Below are 19,237 nucleotides of genomic sequence, written 5' to 3'. Positions count from 1 at the left end.
ACTGGTTTCGATACAACCAGTTCATGAGGCAGAGGCGGTCTCAGGCACACATCGCAGGGCTCCTCCGAGACGCTCTGGGCACTGGGCCTCCTTTGGAAAAGGATTGTTTGGCTCTTAGTCACGGCACAGAGAGTATTACAGGAGGTGTGTGCTGGCAGCCAGCCCAAATCCACCCTGCGGCTCCATGGTTGCCAGAAAACTAATGAGCAAATACTTCCGCTTTCAGGCTGTTCCCTCCCCTCTCCCTACACCTGCAACTTGTACCAGGAGCAAACTGGAGCCTCTGGAGCAGTGGCTAGGCTGGGAGCTTGGGAAAAATCCTGACCTACTGAAGAGAAAAAGCAAGTGAAAGAGGGCTGGAGCGCAGCAGGGAGCCATCCTGCGTGTGGGGCAGGACACGAGCACTGAGCAGCCGGTTTTCCCACGCTGCTGAGCTGTCACCTCCCTTCTCCACGCCGCAGTTCCGGGGGAGATGAGTATTTCATCAGAGCACAAGCCCCTCGGGAAGCAAGTCACCGGCAGCCTGCATACGGTGAGTAAGGTACGGACTCGGGGGCATTGTTTCCTCCTGTGAGATCAAAGCATCCCCTTCGGGCTACGCTGGCGGAGGGGGGATGTCCCCCCCATCTGCTATTCTGAAGACACCAAAGCTTGACAGATATGTGGCCGAGAAGATGACTCTAGGTAAAAAGCTGTGCCTGCCCCTGACCTGTTTGCTACTGTTTGCTTCCAGTAGGGCCATGTCCCTCACAGGCGTGCAAGACCTGGCAACAGCAAATGACCAGTATATAAGAGCAGTTCTTCTTCTCCTCTGACATGAGGTGGAATTAATTTAGTCTGAACTTTAATCAGTCAGACACCTAAATAAAAGTCTGCTGTGTGTTTTGGGGTTTTTCAACAGTTCTTAGTCTCCAGTGATGCAAAAGCTGACCTGTGTTGTAGACATGCAGCTGGGAGCAGTAGTTTTTCTAGCTCTAAGGAAAATTAATGGCACTCTCAAGACAAGCAGTGTACTACTGTGGTGGTTTAGTCCTGGCTGGAAGCCAGAAGCCTACCAAAGCCATTCTATCACTCCCCTTTTCAGCTGGAAAGGGGAGAAAATATATATTGAGAGGCTCAGGGGTGGAGATAAGGACAGGGAGAGATCATTCCACAATGAGTGTCATGGGCAAAGACTCGACACAGAATAAAGGAAAGAAAACTAATTTATTACAACTGCACTACACACCCAGTGAAACCAGAGTTGGGTAATGAGAAGTGCAGCCAGATTCCTAGTACAGGAACTACTAGGCAGAAATCAGTGACAAGATCAGGTGATGTTTTCCCTTTCATCTCCTGTGCCCTCAGCCTAACTGGTTTGTCTTCTCTGTGGTAGCCATACGCTCTCTCCCTTAGACCCCTCTGTCTCTAAAAATTCCAACCTTCTTGTGTTGCACTTTTCAGGTGAAGGTTGCAAAGTGCTTTCCCAAAGAGGTAACTGTTCTACGGATTAATAAAGGTGGGCAGAGATAAGTGGAATAACTTCCTAAGTGTTACCTCGATGGCTAATTACAGAGGTGGGAATCAGATGGTGCCAGTACTCCCAGCCTGATGGGAACTAGATTGTTCCCAGGCAAAACCCATTAATCAAGATCTGAGAACATACGGTTAATTGGGATGCTGTATTAATGAAGGTCACGTTATCTGTTTGTATTAGTGGCAAACAGCACGAAGCATCTGACCTGCCATCTCTAAAAAGAGCAAGAGTTCAAAGGCGTGAGGTCTTCCAATCAAACGATTCCTCCTGGGGAAAGCTGTTGTCAGGGTTTAGACTGAGGGGGAATTTACTACAGGAACAGCTTGGGGCTATGTTCTTCAGTGGGTGGAAATCACAAGATAGTCTCAGACAGTAATTTTTACGTCTCCTTGGCCCTAGTGTAAGCGATTGCCCTGGAGATCAAGCCACCCACACAAGGGCAAAACAATATTCCAGCTGGGTCTTTAGCCTGAATGTTCTGTTGTTTCCCTGGTGTGCCAAGGCTGTGAGCACATCTCTGCTAAACCTGGTAGCTTGCTGCTGTTTAAAGGGAAGGTGTCCCTCTGCTCCAGGTTATCTATTCCTAGACCCTTCCTTTTGCCAGCTCTGGTGCTTGTTAAATCCTCTGTGAAGTTCAGCTCAACAAGGTGGAGAAACAGAGCTGGTATGAGGTCAGCTACATAAGCAAGTAGGTAGGTATGAGGATGGAAAAGGGAGAGGGCAGCGGGAGCTCCCCCTCCTCTTCGTGTCAGCCGTGAGATCATCTCACGTCATCCCACGGGTCTGTACTTGTGGGATCCAGCTAAGCACTGAAGTCCACGCTTCACTTGAGGCATGTGACTAGCAGTGCTGAGGCAGATCCTGGCCTGACCAGATCCAAGAACCAGCAGGTTTGCTCCTGGAAAAAAAAAAAAAGGTTGTTTATTGACTCACCCCTTCCCAATGGCAGGTGCGGTCCTGGCCAGGCATGTGACTTGCATCACAGCAGTGACGGCAGGAGGGAAAAGAACTGCCTCCTTCCTTCCTTCCCTCTCCTGTTCCTCTGCTGAGTACTATAAGGAATGACTGAGCACAAAGGGAGGCTTTGAAATTCTTCAGTACTGAACCATCGGGAAGGTCAGACTAGACACTAGATCCAGCTTTCCAGGCTTTTGGGCCTCCTCCAATGTGTTTGAGGTAGCTGTGGTGAAATATAACACAAACAAAGATCTAAACTTTACATTCTTCCATCTTATATCCATGCCTGTGTCAGGAAATAGTTCCTTTACTTCCTAGATAAAGCTGTCATAGGTTTTTTAAGTGCTTTGCAAAAGTGCTTCTGTCCTTCACCTCTGTCTGACAGGCTGGATTTTGTGTCTTGCTTCGGGAGTTATTCTAAACCCCCAGATGAGTGGAAGCCAATTCCACCCATTTCCAAAATTTCAAAGAGGGTTTTTTTGTTCCTCTCTGAAGAGAGAACACCAGCTCAGGTGAGAGGAATGGAGCTGTACAGCTTTGAGCTTGGGCCCTTTTCCCTCTGCACATGGGGAGGGCAAGGGATCAGATCACTCTCATTAGAAGGACAGGGGCCTATCTACAAGGATAATACTTGTGTGGGATTTAGGAGGTGGACATTTAATCCTGTGGTCACTGGCAGCTTCTCTTGGCAGGATAGATGATTTAGATAATTAAAGTACTGGAGCATCTCCCCTAGGAGGAAAGGCTGAGTGAACTGAGGCTGTTCAGCCTGGAGAAAAGAAGGCTGAGTGGGGATCTAATCAATGTTTATAAATATATCAAGTGTAGGACACAGGGGGAAATGGCCAGCCTCTTCTCAGTGGGCTGTGGGAACAGGACAAGGGGCAGTGGCCTCAGGTTGGAGCACAGGAATTTCCACACCAACATGTGGAAGAACTTTTTCAGAGTGAGGGTGAGGGAGCCCTGGGACAGGCTGCCCAGGGGGGAGTGGAGTCTTCTTCTCTGGAGATATTCAAGACACATCTGGATGCCAACCTATGTGGCCTGTCCTAGGGACCCTGCTTTGGCAGGGGGGTTGGACCCGATGAGCTCTGGTGGTCCCTTCCAACCCCTACGATTCTGTGATTCTGTGATACTTCTCACCCCTCTTCCACACTGGCAAAATGACACTTTCCTATTTCCAAAACATGTGGTAAGGACTCAGCCATGTAGAGGTGTCCAATTCTCTGATGCTTTTGTTATGAAGGATGTGTAAACGTCCTTCATCTGCTCCTAGCAATAAATGGGGTGGGTGTTCCCCCAGGAGTTGGGGGCTCATACCACTCTTTTCACCATTCTTTTTCTTTTTGACACTTCCACACCAGTAGCCTCAGATGTGTAACACGTGTGGCTTTTTGTCCTCTTGTGATATCTGCAGCTGTCACCAATCGTGGAGTTAAATGTCGGTGGGGAGATGTACACAACAACGCTGAGCACCTTAAAGAAACACCCTGGCTCCAAGCTGGCAGAGATGTTCACCGGCCAGCCCAAACTCAGGACAGACTCCGAAGGGAGGTTCTTCATTGACAGGCCAGGCACCTATTTCAAGTACATTTTGGAGTACCTCCGCAGCAACCAAGTGCCCACCCAGTGCATCCAGGATGTCTACAAGGAGGCGTTGTTCTACGACATCGAACCTCTAATCAAGCAGCTGGAGGATTCCCCTCAAATCTTCGGGGAGCTGGTGGCAAGGAAGCAGTTCCTGGCTCGTGTGCCCAACTACAGTGAGAACATCGAGCTGATGATCCGCATCGCGAGGGCAGAAGCAGTCGCGTCCCGTCAGTCCAGCGTCATCGTGTGCGTGGTCAGAACTGAGGAGGACGCGGCCAGATGTCAGGATGCCTTGAACAGCTTGGACATGGATAAAAAATCTGTGGTGAAGTTTGGCCCCTGGAAGGCAGCGCCAAGTATTTCTGACCTGCTGGACTGCATCCAAATGGACGTGGAAGCCAAAGGGTATAACATATCCTTTCAGCCCCACGTTGCTGAAAAAGGTTTTCGCTTCAAATCGCATGACTTCTTCTACAAGTTCCTGTTCACCTGGTGGTAGTGAAGGGCCACCGCCGATGGGGAATGGGAGAAAGCAATTGTTAAAACAAATTAACTTGGGCCGTGGAGACTGAGCCATGGACTACCAGAGGGACAGGAAGAAATGCGTGGGCTGACGAAAGGATCTCCTTTGGTTGTCGGCCAAATTAAACAGCACTTAAAGAGCCTCTGTTTACTTGGGCTTTAGGGGATAATGGTACAGTTTAGAAGAGGGAACTTTACTCTTTCAGTGTTGCTGACTCTTAGATAAGTTCAGAGAACCACGTCTGAGGGTTGAGCTAATCTAACTCAAGCTAAGAAAAAACAAGTAATCCCAAATCTCTCTCATGGACATGTGGATATTGGTCTCTCAGTAAAATCGGAACAGGTCACATAAGTGCAATTGCCAACAGAAACCCTGACAACTGCCTTAAGACATGCTCAAATTAAATTTAGATCCCTAAAAAAAAAAGAAATAAGGCAAAAGCTCATTTTCTCACTGTTCTCCATACCAGAACTTTGGTTAAAAAGAAGGATTTTGGTGTCCCCTCACTCTCTCCTCTCCAGTAGGCAGCCTACTCTCTTGCCAATGTATTTATTGCTGTTTTATGCCCTCAAGTTGGAGCACAGAAAATTCCACACCAATATATGGAAGAACTTTTTCACAGTGAGGGTGAGGGAGCCCTGGGACAGGCTGCCCAGGGGGGTGTGGAGTCTCCTTCTCTGGAGATATTCCAGACCCATCTGGACACCGACCTGTGCAACCTGTCTTAGGGACCCTGCTTTGGCAGGGGGGTTGGACCCAATGATCTCTGGGGGTCCCTTCCAACCCCTACGATCCTGTGATTCTGTTATTTATTATTTTTTCTGAAGGAAAACCAGTGCTATGGTCAAGGATCAATGTAAAATAAAAATACCATTGCGGATGGGAGGAGCTTATAATCTGAGGACACGCAGTCCTCTCTCAGGCCACATTATTTTAATCCTACTCTTATGACATTTATTAGTCTTATGATACTATCCATAAATATATAAGCTTCTGGAAGAATAGGGAAAAACCACCATAATTTGATGGGAAGGAAGCGCTACTGAATTGACAGTCTGGAACCTTGGTGCAAATTCTCCTCTACAGAGTACAAGTTGGGTCCTACATTGTGTTTCAAAAATCTTGGTATATGAAGGTTTATTTTTATACTGGACGTGGCTGTTGGCTTTGTTTTAATTGCTTTGAAATTCATAATGGCTAATTTGATTATTATTGTATTTCCTTTATTTCTCGGAACATGGATTCCTTCCAGCTAAAGGACAATAATCTATTGGACGCTAAATAACTACCTTTTAAAAGCTCTTTGAATGATACAGAAGTGCTTTCTTTACTGACAGCTTCCCCACAAAATCCCCAAATTCTAAAGACCTGAAGTTTTGTCTTTATGCTAATGGATTTGAATCATTGCTAACTAAGCTTGGTGCCATCCTTTACTTAGGCTTGTGCTCACTCTATTCCTATCCTAGATTTCACTCCAAGGAAAGTCAGGGGTCACACCACTGACCTCAGGGCAGTTCTGCTGTAGATGTGAGGGGACTCTTTGAGACCTCTTGCATTTATAACCTTGGTAAGAATTGATACAATCACTGTTTGTGAAGGCAAAAAAGTTTAGAAAATAGGGTCTGTGATTATATTTATTATAGAATCTCAGAATGGTTTGGGTTGGAAGGGACCTCAAAGCCCATCTAGTTCCAAACCCGTGCCATGGGCAGGACACCCTCCACTAGACCAGGGTGCCCAAAGCCCCATCCAACCTGGCCTTAAACCCTGCCTGGGATCCAGGAGCAGCCACAGCTTCTCTTGGTTATGATCTTAACCAAGCTTATCCTAGAAGAATGGATACCAATGAGGCCTTCAAATAGCCAAAAGGCCACTTTATGGGGGAGATTGGTTGATTCTTTGTATCTACTAAAGGTGGAAGAAGAGGTAACTGGCTTAAATCATAGCAAAGGAGACTGAGATTAGGCATTAGGTAAAAAAAAAAAAATGGTTATAATGTAGCTAAAACCTCAAACCAACCAAACTCCTAAGACTACAGGGCAGCTGTCATTAGAATTGTAATGGTTGTATCAAGGATGGTCTTAGGGAATAGCCCAGGCTGGAAGGGACCTTGAGGCATCATCAGGTCCAGCCTTTGGTGGGAAACAGCCTAGATAAGATGAGGAAGCACCCCACCCTGTCCCGTCACATCTTGAAATACCCTAGTGATGTAGACCCCACCATGTCCCTGGGGAAGCTGTTCCACTGAATGGTAGTTCTCACTGTAAAAAATATTTCTGATATTGCTCCCTGAGCAACCTGTACCTGTTGCCTCTTGTCTTCTCCACATGGCTCTGGGTGAAAAAAGAGTCACCATCCCCTTTGTAGACACCTTTAAAATACAGGGAACAGTGCGCTGAGGGAGAAGAGACCAGACCCTTTCAGTCTTTCCTCTCAGGGAAGGTTCTCCAACCCCTTGATCACCTCCTTGGCTGTCCTTTGGACCTTTGAGCCCCTTCCGATTCACTTTGTTCCTAAGACACCACAAAATTGTGGCTGCCCCTTCCTACTTCTAGCCGCACAGCATCACAGACATAACTGCTGCTTGTGTGCCCTATCATCTAAGGACAGATCTGTCAGGGGGCTGCTCTGTGCCAGGGCATCCTTCCCCTCTCCTCAGAGATATGCTTGAAGACTGTGCTAAGCGTGCCTGGAAACATCAGGTCATCTGGGTCCAGTCCTGTTCAACATCTTTATCAGTGACCTGGATGAAGGGATTGAATGTTCCCTCAGTAAATCTGTGGATGACACTAAACTGGGAGGAAGCTTCAATCTGCTTGAGGCTCTTCAGAAGGATCTAGACAGGCTGGACTGATGGGTTGAGACCAATGGGATGAGGTTCAACAAGGCCAAGTGCAGAGTCCTGCACATGGGACATAACAACCCCATGCAGCGCTGCAGGCTTGGGGAAGTGTGTCTGGAAAGCTGCCTGGCAGAGAAGGACCTTGGGGGTGTTGGGAGACTGACAACTGAACATGAGCCAGCAGTGTGCCCAGGTGGCCAGGAAAGCCAATGGCATCCTGGCTTATGTCAGACACAGTGTGGTCAGTAGGTCTGGGAAGGCAATTGTGCCCCTGTACTGGACATTGGTGAGGCTGCACCTCAAGTACTGAGTCCAGTTCTGGGCTCCTCACTGCAGGAAGGACATTGATGTCCTGGAGCGTGTCTAGAGAAGGGCAGCCAGGCTGGGGAAGGGGCTGGAGGGCAAATCCTCTGAGGAGCAGCTGAGGGAGCTGAGGGTGTTCAGCCTGGAGGAGGCTGAGGGGACACCTTATCACCGCCTACAACACCTGACAGGAGGGTGTAGAGAGGTGGGCGATGGTCTCTTCAGCCAGGGGACAGGAGATGGGACAAGGGGAAATGGCCTCAAGCTGCACCAGAGCAGGGTCAGCTCAGATGTGAGGGAAAAAGTTCTTCCCTGAAAGAGTTGTCAGGGCCTGGAACAGGCTGCCCAGGGAGGGGATTGAGTCACCATTCCTGGATGTGTTTAATAAAAGGATAGATGAGGTACTGAGGGATATGGTTTAGCACAGGACAGGAACGGTTGGACTTGATGATCTTAAAGCTCTTTTCCCACCCAGTCATTGTGTGATTCTGTGACCTTATTTACATTTCACGCTTTCTATGGCCTAACATCGAATTCTGGCGAAGCTGGTGGGTGATTCCGGGGACACAGCGGCGCTGACAAGGCTGATGCCCCGCCCTGCCTCCGCCGTGGGGGGGCCCGGCCGCAGCCGCCATAGCAGGCCGCGTTCCCATGGCAACGAGAGCCCGCTCCTCCCCCCTCCCCACACGCTTGGCGGGGCCAGGCTGCCTCACCATAGAGAGCACCGCCCAGCCGGGTAGAGAGACGCTCTTTCTAGCACCTCCCCGCAGGCGGCTCTGTGGTTTCTCTTCCGGGTTTCTCCGTACGGCGGCCGCGAAGGGTCAGGCGGCGGCCATGGCGGCGCACTTGAAGAAGCGGGTGTACGAGGAGTTCACCAAAGTGGTCCAGGTAGCGCACCGCCACCGGCCCGGCCCGAGTGGGGAGGGAGGGGGCAGCTCTGAGCTCCCGCCGTGCGGCGGAAGGCACCGGTGGGTGCGGCGGGGCTGTGGGGGAAGCCGCCGGCCTAGCCCGGGGCCGAGCTCGGGGGGCCGCCGGCCGCGGGGGCCGCCTGTGAGGGGCTGGGGAGGGACCCAGGGAGGTTGGCCCAGGGTGTAGAGAGGCCCGAGCTGCCTGGAAAGAAGGGGGCTGCCTCAGGGTGCGTGCGGGACGGGGAGAGGGCTCCCCTCAGAGCGGGGGAGGAGGGACCTGGGGAGAGCCGCCACTGCCGGTGGGTTGGCCGCAGCTTCCCCAGGCCGGGACGGGGGAACGGCAGAGTCGTTGGGCTTGCTCCGTGCTCGCGGGCATGGGAAGAGTCGCGATTGCCCTGGGTTGGTTGCCTGAGTTTGGAAGGAGCAGGAGGTGCCCCAGGCTGGGTGGGGAAGAGGCAGCGTTTCCCGGGGATAGGCACTACCTGGGCAGGAGAGGAGCAGCTGCAGGGGGCTGGGGATGTGTTCCTTCCTAAGATAGATCAGGGAGAGGCTGGGGACTGCTGTAGGGTGCAGGAGCTTCCTCAGGCTCTGTGTTGAGACGGTGTTCGCTCAGGGAAGGAGTGGGTCAGGATTTGCCCTGCTTTTTTTGGAACCATGCCTCTCTGCCCACAGCAGCAGCATGAGGACCTGTCCTCTAAGAAGCTGCGGCTCACCAAACCCAGCAAGTCAGCGGCGCTCCATGTCGACCTGTGCAAAGCCACCTCGCCCGCAGATGCCTTGCAGTACCTGCTCCAGTTTGCCAGGAAGCCCGTGGAAGTGGAGAGCGTGGAAGGGGTTGTCAGAATCCTGCTGGAGCATTATTACAAGGTGGTGAAGCTGGCAGCCAAGTGTGCTTCCAGAATTCTTCTGGTCTTGTTTTCTGGGGGTTGAGTGTGGAACAGAGAGTCCCAGGTTCCCCCTGGTCCTGACCCAGTTGCTGACAGCCTGGGCTGTTGAAAGCCATGTGTGAGGAGAGTGAGTGACTGTAGTCCTTTACTTGAGTGATTCCTAATTGTGTTTCTTTGTCTCTCTGCTGATGGTTTGCTGATGAAGCAACCCATGTGATAAGGATGTTGGTTCATTATCCCTGGAGATGGTGGGAGATGTGTTAGTTTGGAAGGGACCTTTAGAGGCTAGCTATTACCCTGCAATAAGCAGGAACATCTTCACTAGATCAGGTCGCTCAGAGCCCCATCAAGCCTGACCTTGAATGTCTCCAGGGATGGGGCCTCCACCACCTCTCTGGGCAACCTGTGCCAGTGATCCACCACTCTCATATTGAAGAACTTTTTCCTAATACCCAACCTAAATCTCCCCTTTTCTAGTTCAAACCATCACCCCTCATCCTATCACTCCATGCCCTTGGGAACAGTTCTTCCCCAGCTTTCCCACAGGTACCTTTCAGGGACTGGAAGGCAGCTATAAAGTCCCCCTGGCACCTTTTCTTCTCCAGGCTGAACAAGCCCAACTCTCTTAGTCTGTAGATGATATTTTGCCCTAGATTATCTTTCGAGGTCCCTTCCAACTCCCAACATTCTGTGATTCCTGCTCACAGTTAGGAGGGAGAAAATGCTTTCAGGGTGGGAGGCTGCTTGTAGCTTGGTAGTGAAAATGTTGTAGGTGTATTCAGGAGCCTTTTAAAAGCACCTCTGTAAGTGTCCCTTCAGAAATCAATGATTCATCTGTACTCCTGGAGAGGGTTGTCCTTTTATTAAAGTAGTGCTAAGTGAACACACACTGTGGAAATCTGCTCAGCCTGCTTTGAGCAGTCCAGTGACAGTAACTGTTGTTCACACATCTGATTCTGGCCCTGAAAAGAGAACACGCATCTCAGCGCAGTGAAGAAAGAGATTCCTCCTACGGGTATCACCAGTCACAGACTCGCAGGTTGGAAGGGACCTCCAGAGCCCATCAGGTCCAACCCCCCTGCCAAAGCAGCTCCCTAGGGCAGGTCACACAGGTCGGCATCCAGATGGGGCTGGAATATCTCCAGAGAAGGAGACCCCACACCCCACTGGGCAGCCTGTCCCAGGGCTCCCTCACCCTCACTGTGAAAAAGTAAGGTGTCCCTAGGGGTGTGTGTGACATGGAACAGTCTCCCCCAAACACTGTTGAAAGATTTCAGACTTCTAAGTGTAATATTTTGGCACCTGGTGAAAGGTGAGATATTTGTAGCCGTAACATCTCCATACCTTTGTGTTCAGTGTTGCACAACTGCTCAGAAAGATCTAAGTATGAAATCCAGACTTCTTCTGGTCTTTTTACCCTGTATTGGATATCCTCAGCAATGTGATGAGGGAGCTTCCAGTATGAACCCTAAAAAGCATGACCTTTTAAAATTCATTTAAAATACATCCTAATTTATGATGCTTATTTATTTAATTATCACCTGTGACAGCTTTGGCTGTCTCTTAAGTAAGAGAAGCGGTTGTTTTCTGTAGCCCATGGATCCTGCTACTCAGGAGAGGTCAAGAGACCATCAGTCTCCAGCCATCACCTTGAATTTTCCCATTTGTTCATTAAAAACTTGCGAATTTATTAACATCAGTAGTGACTTTTCTGGCATCTTTTAAACCTGATAATTTAAACTTCATCTTTTCAAACAACGTGGAAGTAATTTTGAGGAATTATGAGTAAAGGAGTCATTCTGAAATGTCCTGGAAGCTGCTACGTAAGCATTCTAGTGTGGTTGGTTTTCTGTGGGGTGTGCTGTGGGTGTATGGAGAGGGAAGTAGCCTGACAGTAAAATTGTGCTGGATTAGATACAGGTCCTGCCTGTGTGTAGTGTTTCATGCTCTTCAAACTGGAAAACGAATGAGGGTGTCTGCTGCTCCCTTCCAGGAGAATGATGCCTCTGTGAGACTGAAGATTGCTTCCTTGCTGGGCTTGTTATCGAAGACAGCAGGATTTTCCCCAGACTGTATTATGGATGATGCCATTAACACGCTTCAAAATGAGAGTAAGTCTGGTTTTTCAGGCAGTGCTTGACATCAAGGCAGAATCACGTTGTCTTTTAAGCATTTAGAGTTTGCTTTTGCATCTCAGTGTGAGAGCTGTTGCTTCTGATGTTCTCCGTTCTAGAGGACAGTCTGGCTTAAAGTGGAATCTTCTTTGAAGAGGAGGGGTTTTTTTCTTGGCATGTTGCAGGCCACCTCATCAGATCTAATGCAAGAAGGCATTAGTTCATTAGTGTTGTGTTTGTAACAGACAGTAAAATACAGGCTGTCCTGTTTATGGGCTCACCACAGACTCACAGAATCTCCTGAGCTGGAAGGGACCCATAAGGCCCATTGAGTCCAACTCCTGGCTCCACACAGGACCAGACAAGTCAGAGCAGGGCACTGAGCTCATCGTCCAGATGCTTCTTGACCTCAGCCCAGCTCGGGGCTGTGACCTCTCCCCTGGGAAGCCTGTGTCAGTGCCTGACCCCCCTCTCAGTACAGAATCTCTCCCTAATACCCAGCCTAAACCTCCCCTGGCACCGCTTCACACTGTTCCCTGGGGTTCTATCTGTGATCCCCAAGAGAGGACATCAGCTTCTGCCCCTTCACTCCTGCTCAGCAGGAAGCCACAGACCCCTATGAGGTCTCCCTTCAGCCTCCTCTTCTACAGGGTGAACAAACTTCAGCCTCTCCTTGTAAGCCTTCCCCTCCAGACCCTTCCCCATCTTCACTGCCCTCATCTGGACACTCTCCAAGTGTTCTGTGTCCCTCTTGTCCTGTGGCACCCGAACCTGCCCCAGGACTGGAGGTGAGGCCACCCCAGTGCAGTGTAGATCAGTGCCAGGTAAGTGTTGATAAGACAGAGTGAGTTCTGCAGATGGACACTGAGGTGGTTGGGCGCTGGATTATGTGATGTGGAGGGACAAGCTGAAAGAACTGAGCTTGTTCTGGCCTTTGAAAGGAGAAGGCTTCAGGAGAACCTTGCAGCCTGAATGAGTCTGATTCTGTAGCTGGTGAGGAGCTCAGTAAAGAGGTACATAGCTTTTCACCATCTTCTTTTGCAGAGTCTCATCAAGTCCTTGCTCAGCTGCTGGACACCCTGTTGGTGATTGGCACGAAGCTCACAGAGAATCCATCTGTCAGGATGAGACTGGTAGAGGTAGCTTGCAAGGTGAGTTGGCCTCTCTGGGGCAGGAACCTTTTATCACTGCATAAAAAATTATGCAGTCAGTATCAAAATGATTCACTTTTCCAAAACAAGCTGTTAGGGTGCAAACATTTTTAACTGCTGGGAATCTTGGTAGGACCCACTGTTTTGAAGGGGTGAAAGATGATTAAGAATCCACTTACCTCCTTTCTTCTCTTCCATTCTCCAGCATCTGACAGATTCTTCCCATGGTGTAAGAAATAAATGTCTGCAGTTAATTGGCTGTCTTGGACCAGTGGAAAAAGGTGTTGCAAAAGAAGCTGAAAGCCAAGCTGCCAAAGATGTCCAGAAGATAATAGGAGATCATTTTAACGACCAGGACCCTCGTGTTAGGACTGCAGCTATAAAAGCCATGGTAAGGGGAATAAATTGCTTGGGGAGGGAGCTGGGAAAGGGTTGCAAACTAATCCAAAGGGCTTTGGATTAGAGGTTATTTAATTAACTTAGTAAAAGTCTATTTAGTGTATCAAAATTACCTGGAAAAATAAGTGAGGGATTGAAATATTAGAGTAATGTGAGATCTTGGGGGGCATTTTAGTAACTTGTAACCATTTCTGTTCAGCTATAGCTGAAGAAGCTTTTTTAATTGCCTTTTTTGGATGTATGTAGGCTCTTAAATTTAGTGAGAAAACTATTTCTCAGTTCAGTGTCAGTTACCTCAACTACAATAAGCTGCTGGTTCTCCAGTGCACAACAGGAAGCTGTGTAGGACGAATCAGAATCATTTTGGTTGGAAAATCACAGAACCCCAGAACGTTAGGAGTTGGAAGGGACCTCAAAAGATCATCTAGTCCAACCCCCCTGCCAGAGCAGGATCACCCAGACTAAATCACACAGGAACACGTCCAGGTGGGGTTTGAATGTCTCCAGAGAAGGAGACTCCACAACCTCTCTGGGCAGCCTGTCCCAGGGCTCTGACCAGTAAGATCATCAAATCCAACCATTAAGGTCAGAAACCTGTGTGATAAGTCCAAAATTAATTTTGTCTGTTTGTTTTTGAACAACATTTACATTTTGCCATGTGGTCATGTTCATCAGCATTCTGTAACTGGTTAAGAGGTTCACTGGTGATGAGGTTAACTCATGTGCCAGTTGGAGCATAAGGACCTTTCTGAAGCTTTTAGCTTTACAGAAATGCCAGCAAAGGCTGTGTGCTTGAGAATTCTCTCTGTGAGCATATAGAAGTTCCTCCATTACCATTAAAGTTTACAGTAACATCCCATCTAACCTCATGGTGAAAAAGGGGTTTGAGTTAAAGATGTTAAACTCCAAGGAAAGAAGCAAGATGCATTTGGGGAGATGGGATTGCCCTTGAATCTGCCTGGGACTTCCCTCCCCTGGAGGCTGCACTCATCCTTTTTCATTTCCATCTGAGGGTTTTGGTACACTTTGGACAGTTGTTTGACACATAGATTGGCATTCACCTAAATCCATAGCAAGATCTATGACCTTGAATTTATAATTACAGCAGGAAATCCATTGTCCTTCTGTCATTTGAGGAACAGAAGAATCCTGAGTTCCGGGTCACTCACCACTGCTAGGGTTCTTGATCGTGGTTTTCCTTGCTGCTGTGAGAGGTCTTTGGGGCTTTGTTTTCCCCTTTAATTTTGTCACTGGCAACTTTTACTTTGAAGAAGTGCATACAGAAAAACAGCTCTTTCCTTTCTTGTGGGTAATATTCAACCAGTTATTATCCCTTTGCATATACGTCACATTCATGATACTACTTTACTCCAGATAGAAACGGTGTTGAGAAGGATGGGTTTTGCTGTTCCTCTGGTTTGGTAAATGAAAATGTTTGCAGGATGAGAATTCACTGGGAATGCTCCTTTTGGGTCTGTGTTTCAGGAGTGGTAGTAAACTAATTATTTTGAAGATCATAGAATAGTAGAATGGTTTGGGTTGGAAGGGACCATAAAGGTCATCTAGTTCCAACCCCCTGCCGTAGGCAAGGACACCTCTCACCAGACCAGGCTGCTCAAGGCCCCATCCAACCCAGCCTTGGACACCTCCAGGGAGGGGCATCAACCACTTCCCTGGGGAACCTGTGCCAGGGCCTCACCACCCTTGTAGTGAAGAATGTTTTCCTAATATCCAATCTAAATCTACCCCCTTCCAATTTAAAACCATTCCCCCTTGTCCTATCACTCCCAACCCTTCTAAGAAGTCCCTCCCCACCTTTCCTCTAGCCCCTTCAGGTACTGGAAGGCCGCTATAAGATCTCACCAGAACCTTCTGGATACCTCATGTGTATTTTAATAGCAGTTGAGTATGGCTACCACTAAACAAGAGTTTGAAGGTTGAGAGAAGGGACAGACTGCGTATTTATGTAAATTGTATTTTCCTAATCAGTTGAAGTATGAATGGCTGTGAAGTTTAAAAAATTATACTCAAGTCAATATTATTATTTAAATACTTAAACTCAAGATGATGAAGTATTTTAATTGTAAAACTAAACAAGAAATGCAAGCAGCTAAGCTTACTCAAAGCAGAAAAGACAGTGGTGAAAGCACTCAGCGTCACTTAAACCTGTAGTCATGTTTCCCTGTGTTTTTTTTCCTGTAGCTGCAGCTTCATGAGAGAGGATTAAAATTACAGCAAGCTATTTACAGTCAGGTAAAACCTTGTATTAATTTATATTTATTTTGTGCTTGTTTGCATATCTTGCATTTTAGATTCTCTGACAAATATGCTTTGAGAGGAGGAGGGCACTGAGTGGGGGTGGAGTATTTTGCACTTAGGTTGCCTTATATTCCTTATATGGCAGTGGAAATAAAAATCTGGTTTACATCTCATTGGGCTTAAATGCACTAAAGCATATCTTCTGATTGGAATATATGTTTTTATGGGAGGAGATAATCATGGTGTCCTGGTTCTGGCCAGGCCAGAGTTTGCCTCCCCAAGCAGCCAGCATGGATGAGCTGAATTACCCTGGTCTGTTTTCCACACCACCACTTGACATCACTCCCCTGTAAGAGGAGCTGGTTGGCAAGTGGTGCTCCTGGGTGCCTCCAGGTCAGTCCGAGTGCAGTCCTCACATGCAGTACTCTTAGTGTTGGGCTGGTAAGGTACTCTGTTTTATCACCAAGTGTGAGTGTAATTTGCCATGGGGGGCTGTTTTTCTTCCCCTTTCCTGGTGTTTTTGTCAGCAAACTGTCCTTATCCCAACCCAGGATAGCCAGGGAGGCTCTGTCTGTTTCTCCTCTGGGAGTGAGTGAGCAGCGAGTGGTGCTCACCCACTGTTTGGGACTGAACCGCCACACATGGGAAGAACAAGGTGTTATGTCACTATCACTGCTGCCTGGAGATCTCAAGGTCTTAACCCCTTGTTCTTTGGAGGGTTCAGGTTCACACTTTGTGCTGCTTGTGCAGCACAGGCGATTCTGGAGTTTTACAGCACATGCCTGATTGGCTTTATTAGTCCTAGTCTACCTAATCAAGCCAGAGAGTAGAAGGGAAGACTGAATTTTATAGACTATCTTAACTGATTCATGGTGAGGATACTAATTGCCCAGTGGGAAGTGAACGACAGCTCAGGTGGAGGAGTTTTGCGTACACTGGACCGTGAATCTCCTTTCAGGCCTGCAAGCTCTTGGCAGATGACTACGAGCAAGTGCGCAGCGCTGCAGTTCAGCTAATCTGGGTCCTCAGTCAACTTTACCCTGAAAGGTATGTCCTGTATGCAAAGTGACTCAAAGTATTGGCATAGTAATCATCCTAATTCCCAGAGTTTTGTGCTGGTAAGTCTTGGGAATAGCTGTTAGTGTACAAATTGCTGATACCTGGTAAGATGCACTGATCCAGTTAAAGGTTCTTAGTATTTATTGTGAATTGATAGAAATGCAGTGTAGTTGTTTCTTGCCTGATGCCATCTATCAGCATGCTGATATCTGTTTCTCTTCCTTAGCATCGTCCCCATTCCTTCTTCTAATGAAGAAATTCGCTTGGTTGATGATGCATTTGGAAAAATTTGTCATATGGTTAGTGATGGTTCCTGGGTTGTTAGAGTACAAGCTGCCAAGTTATTGGTAAGTTAGATTCTCTCCTCCTCTGTCTTAAAGCACGTCATCTTTACTTTTCATGTGTATTTGAAAACAAATGGGAGGATGTTTAAGGTCTCTGTAGGGAAATTTCTACCAAAATTCTGAGAAGGAAGAAATGAGAGGTTGAGGAAATCTCTCATCTGAGCTCTGCAGTGATTCTTTCCTTGAGAGTAGACAGGGTTGGGTATCTACTTGGGGTAATTCCTTCCCCTTACTTCTCCAGCACAGGATATGTAAACCACCTGGACTCAAGAAAGACCATCTTAACCTCAGTGGGAAAATAAGATGTTCTGACTGTCTTGAGTAAACCTCTTTAGACACTGACAGGTGGTAGTGTCAAGCAGTGTATAAAGCTATTAGAATTCACAGAATTGTAGGGGTTGGAAGGGACTTCCAGAGCTCATGGGGTCCAACCCCCCTGCCAAAGCAGGGTCCCTAGGACAGGTTGCACAGGTCGGCATCCAGACGGGGCTGGAATATCTGCAGAGAAGGAGACTCCACACCCCCCTGGGCAGCCTGTCCCACGGCTCCCTCACCCTCATTCTGAAAAAGTTCTTCCACATGTTGGTGTGGAACTCCCTGTGCTCCAACTTGAGGCCATCGCCCCTTGTCCTGTCCCCACAGCCCACTGAGAAGAGGCTGGCCATTTCCCCCTGTGTCCCACCCTTCAGATATTGATAACCATTGATAGATCCCCGCTCAGGCTTCTTTTCTCAAGGCTGAACAGCCCCAGTTCTTTCAGCCTTCACTCATAGGGGAGATGCTCCAGGCCCTTAATCATCTTTGTAGCCCTCCACTGCACTCTCTCCAGGAGATCCCTGTAATGAGTGGGTAAGATTAGACGCTGTGTTTGGATAAATCAGGAAACTATATGGTGTAATTTAGAATAATCCTGTTTCTTCCTTTTGTTTCTTTTTTTCCTTAGGGTTCGATGCAGCAAGTCAGCTCCCATTTCTTAGAGCAGACCCTCGACAAGAAGCTCATGTCAGATCTGAGGGTATGTAAATGTTGGGGTTTGTTATTACTGTGTGTAGTGTACTAAAATTGCACAGCAGGTATGTTAATGTTGGTGGGTTTGGTTACCATGTCCTTGCCTCGGGGCTACTGAGAGTTAATTGCTGATGACAGGTTTTCTTTTAGATGAAAGTCAATGAAGCAATTGCCAGTTTCAGATTCCATTAGCCAAGCATGTAATGAACAGCTCTAGGCTATGCAGGCTTTACAGATGAAAGGTAAATGTTTGTGTTCCTATGGCAGCCTTTTTGCTAAAAGCTTTATCTAATGTGTGTGGAAAGAATGCATCTGAGCTTTAGGAGCAAGCTCATGGTAACATCCTGCAAGATCTGACCAGTAGACCTTAGAGATTTCAAGAGAGTAAGGAGTAGCTGAAGGTTTGGAGTAGCTGGAGGCTGGGAATAGCTAGGGGATGGCACTCCTGAGCCCTACACACACAACTATTCAGTGAAATTCATTCCTTAAGCACATTTGTGGTGTTCTCTTCAGCTTTTCTGTCCTCAAAAGAATAATGAAAGTAGAGCTGCTAATTTTTTGGGCTTCTTTGGGAAATCCATTAAGGAAAGTGCTGCACAGCTTTGTTTATGGTGTGTGGGGAGGGAAAGGAGCTGGATTAGCAAGCAGGCTGAGGGAATATCCCATTTTACGCGTTGCTGAACGCTGTGAAGTATCGACAGTCATTAAAGGGTTTAGTTCCAGTTTAACGAGTCCAACTGCAAAGTGATACAGCACCTGGGTTTTGGGGATCAGTTGTTGGGTATTTAACTAGATGAGCTTTTGCTCTGGCCCACTTTGGCTGTTCTCATAACGGATGTTGAAATGTATTAGGTGGGCTGGGGGGGGGGCCTGCAGGGTTACGGGAAGGCTTCCCTACCTGCCCCACTGCTGAGTGGTGGGTATGTGGCTGTGGAAGTCTGCAATGAAACGTGCTGCTCCTCAACTTCCTCCTCTTGTGAGGAGGACCTGGGCCAGCAGATGTGGCCTGGAGCAGTGCCTGATGTTGAGAGGTCATTTCTGATCAGAGGGCTGGAGCACCTCTGCTACAGAGAGAGGCTGAGGGAGCTGGGATTGTTCAGCCTGGAGAAGAGAAGGCTGCAGGGGGACCTCATTGCAGCCTTCCAGTCCCTGAAGGGAGCAGAGAAACAGGAGGGAAATCAATTTGACAATGGTAGAACAAGGGGGATGGAGTGAAGCTGAAGGAGGGAGGTTTAGATGAGATATTAGAGGGAAGTTCTTTACAGAGAGAGTGGTGAGGTGCTGGAACAGGCTGCCTGGAGAGGTAGTGGGTGCCCCATCCCTGGGGGTGTTCAAGGCCAGGTTGGATGGGGCCCTGAGCAACCTTGTGTAGCTCCA

At 48.2% G+C, this 19,237-nt stretch overlaps 2 protein-coding genes across 2 annotated transcripts in view; both read left to right on the top strand.

Moving 5' to 3' along the window:
* Window positions 1-472: 472 nt before the first annotated feature.
* Window positions 473-4,562, top strand: KCTD14 (potassium channel tetramerization domain containing 14; the record flags this gene model as incomplete). The annotated part of the gene is made up of 2 exons (XM_084277889.1): window positions 473-532; window positions 3,891-4,562. 2 exons carry the CDS (start codon window positions 473-475, stop codon window positions 4,560-4,562), a joined length of 732 nt encoding a protein of 243 aa, XP_084134015.1.
* Window positions 4,563-8,565: 4,003 nt separating this feature from the next.
* The window catches only part of INTS4 (integrator complex subunit 4), a gene marked incomplete at its 5' end in the record, with an annotated part of 35,810 nt that continues 25,138 nt past the window's right edge, over window positions 8,566-19,237 (top strand). The window contains 9 exons of the mRNA XM_084259957.1: window positions 8,566-8,619; window positions 9,312-9,506; window positions 11,520-11,637; window positions 12,685-12,791; window positions 12,997-13,182; window positions 15,393-15,443; window positions 16,408-16,496; window positions 16,735-16,855; window positions 17,796-17,867. Of these exons, the coding sequence (XP_084116083.1) occupies window positions 8,566-8,619; window positions 9,312-9,506; window positions 11,520-11,637; window positions 12,685-12,791; window positions 12,997-13,182; window positions 15,393-15,443; window positions 16,408-16,496; window positions 16,735-16,855; window positions 17,796-17,867 (993 nt within the window). The remainder of the gene's footprint in view (window positions 8,620-9,311; window positions 9,507-11,519; window positions 11,638-12,684; window positions 12,792-12,996; window positions 13,183-15,392; window positions 15,444-16,407; window positions 16,497-16,734; window positions 16,856-17,795; window positions 17,868-19,237) is intronic.

This window comes from Gallinula chloropus (assembly GCF_964237585.1).
Source record: "Gallinula chloropus genome assembly, chromosome: 1".
In the NCBI taxonomy this organism is placed as follows: domain Eukaryota; kingdom Metazoa; phylum Chordata; class Aves; order Gruiformes; family Rallidae; genus Gallinula; species Gallinula chloropus.
This window is presented reverse-complemented; position numbering and strand designations above follow the sequence as displayed.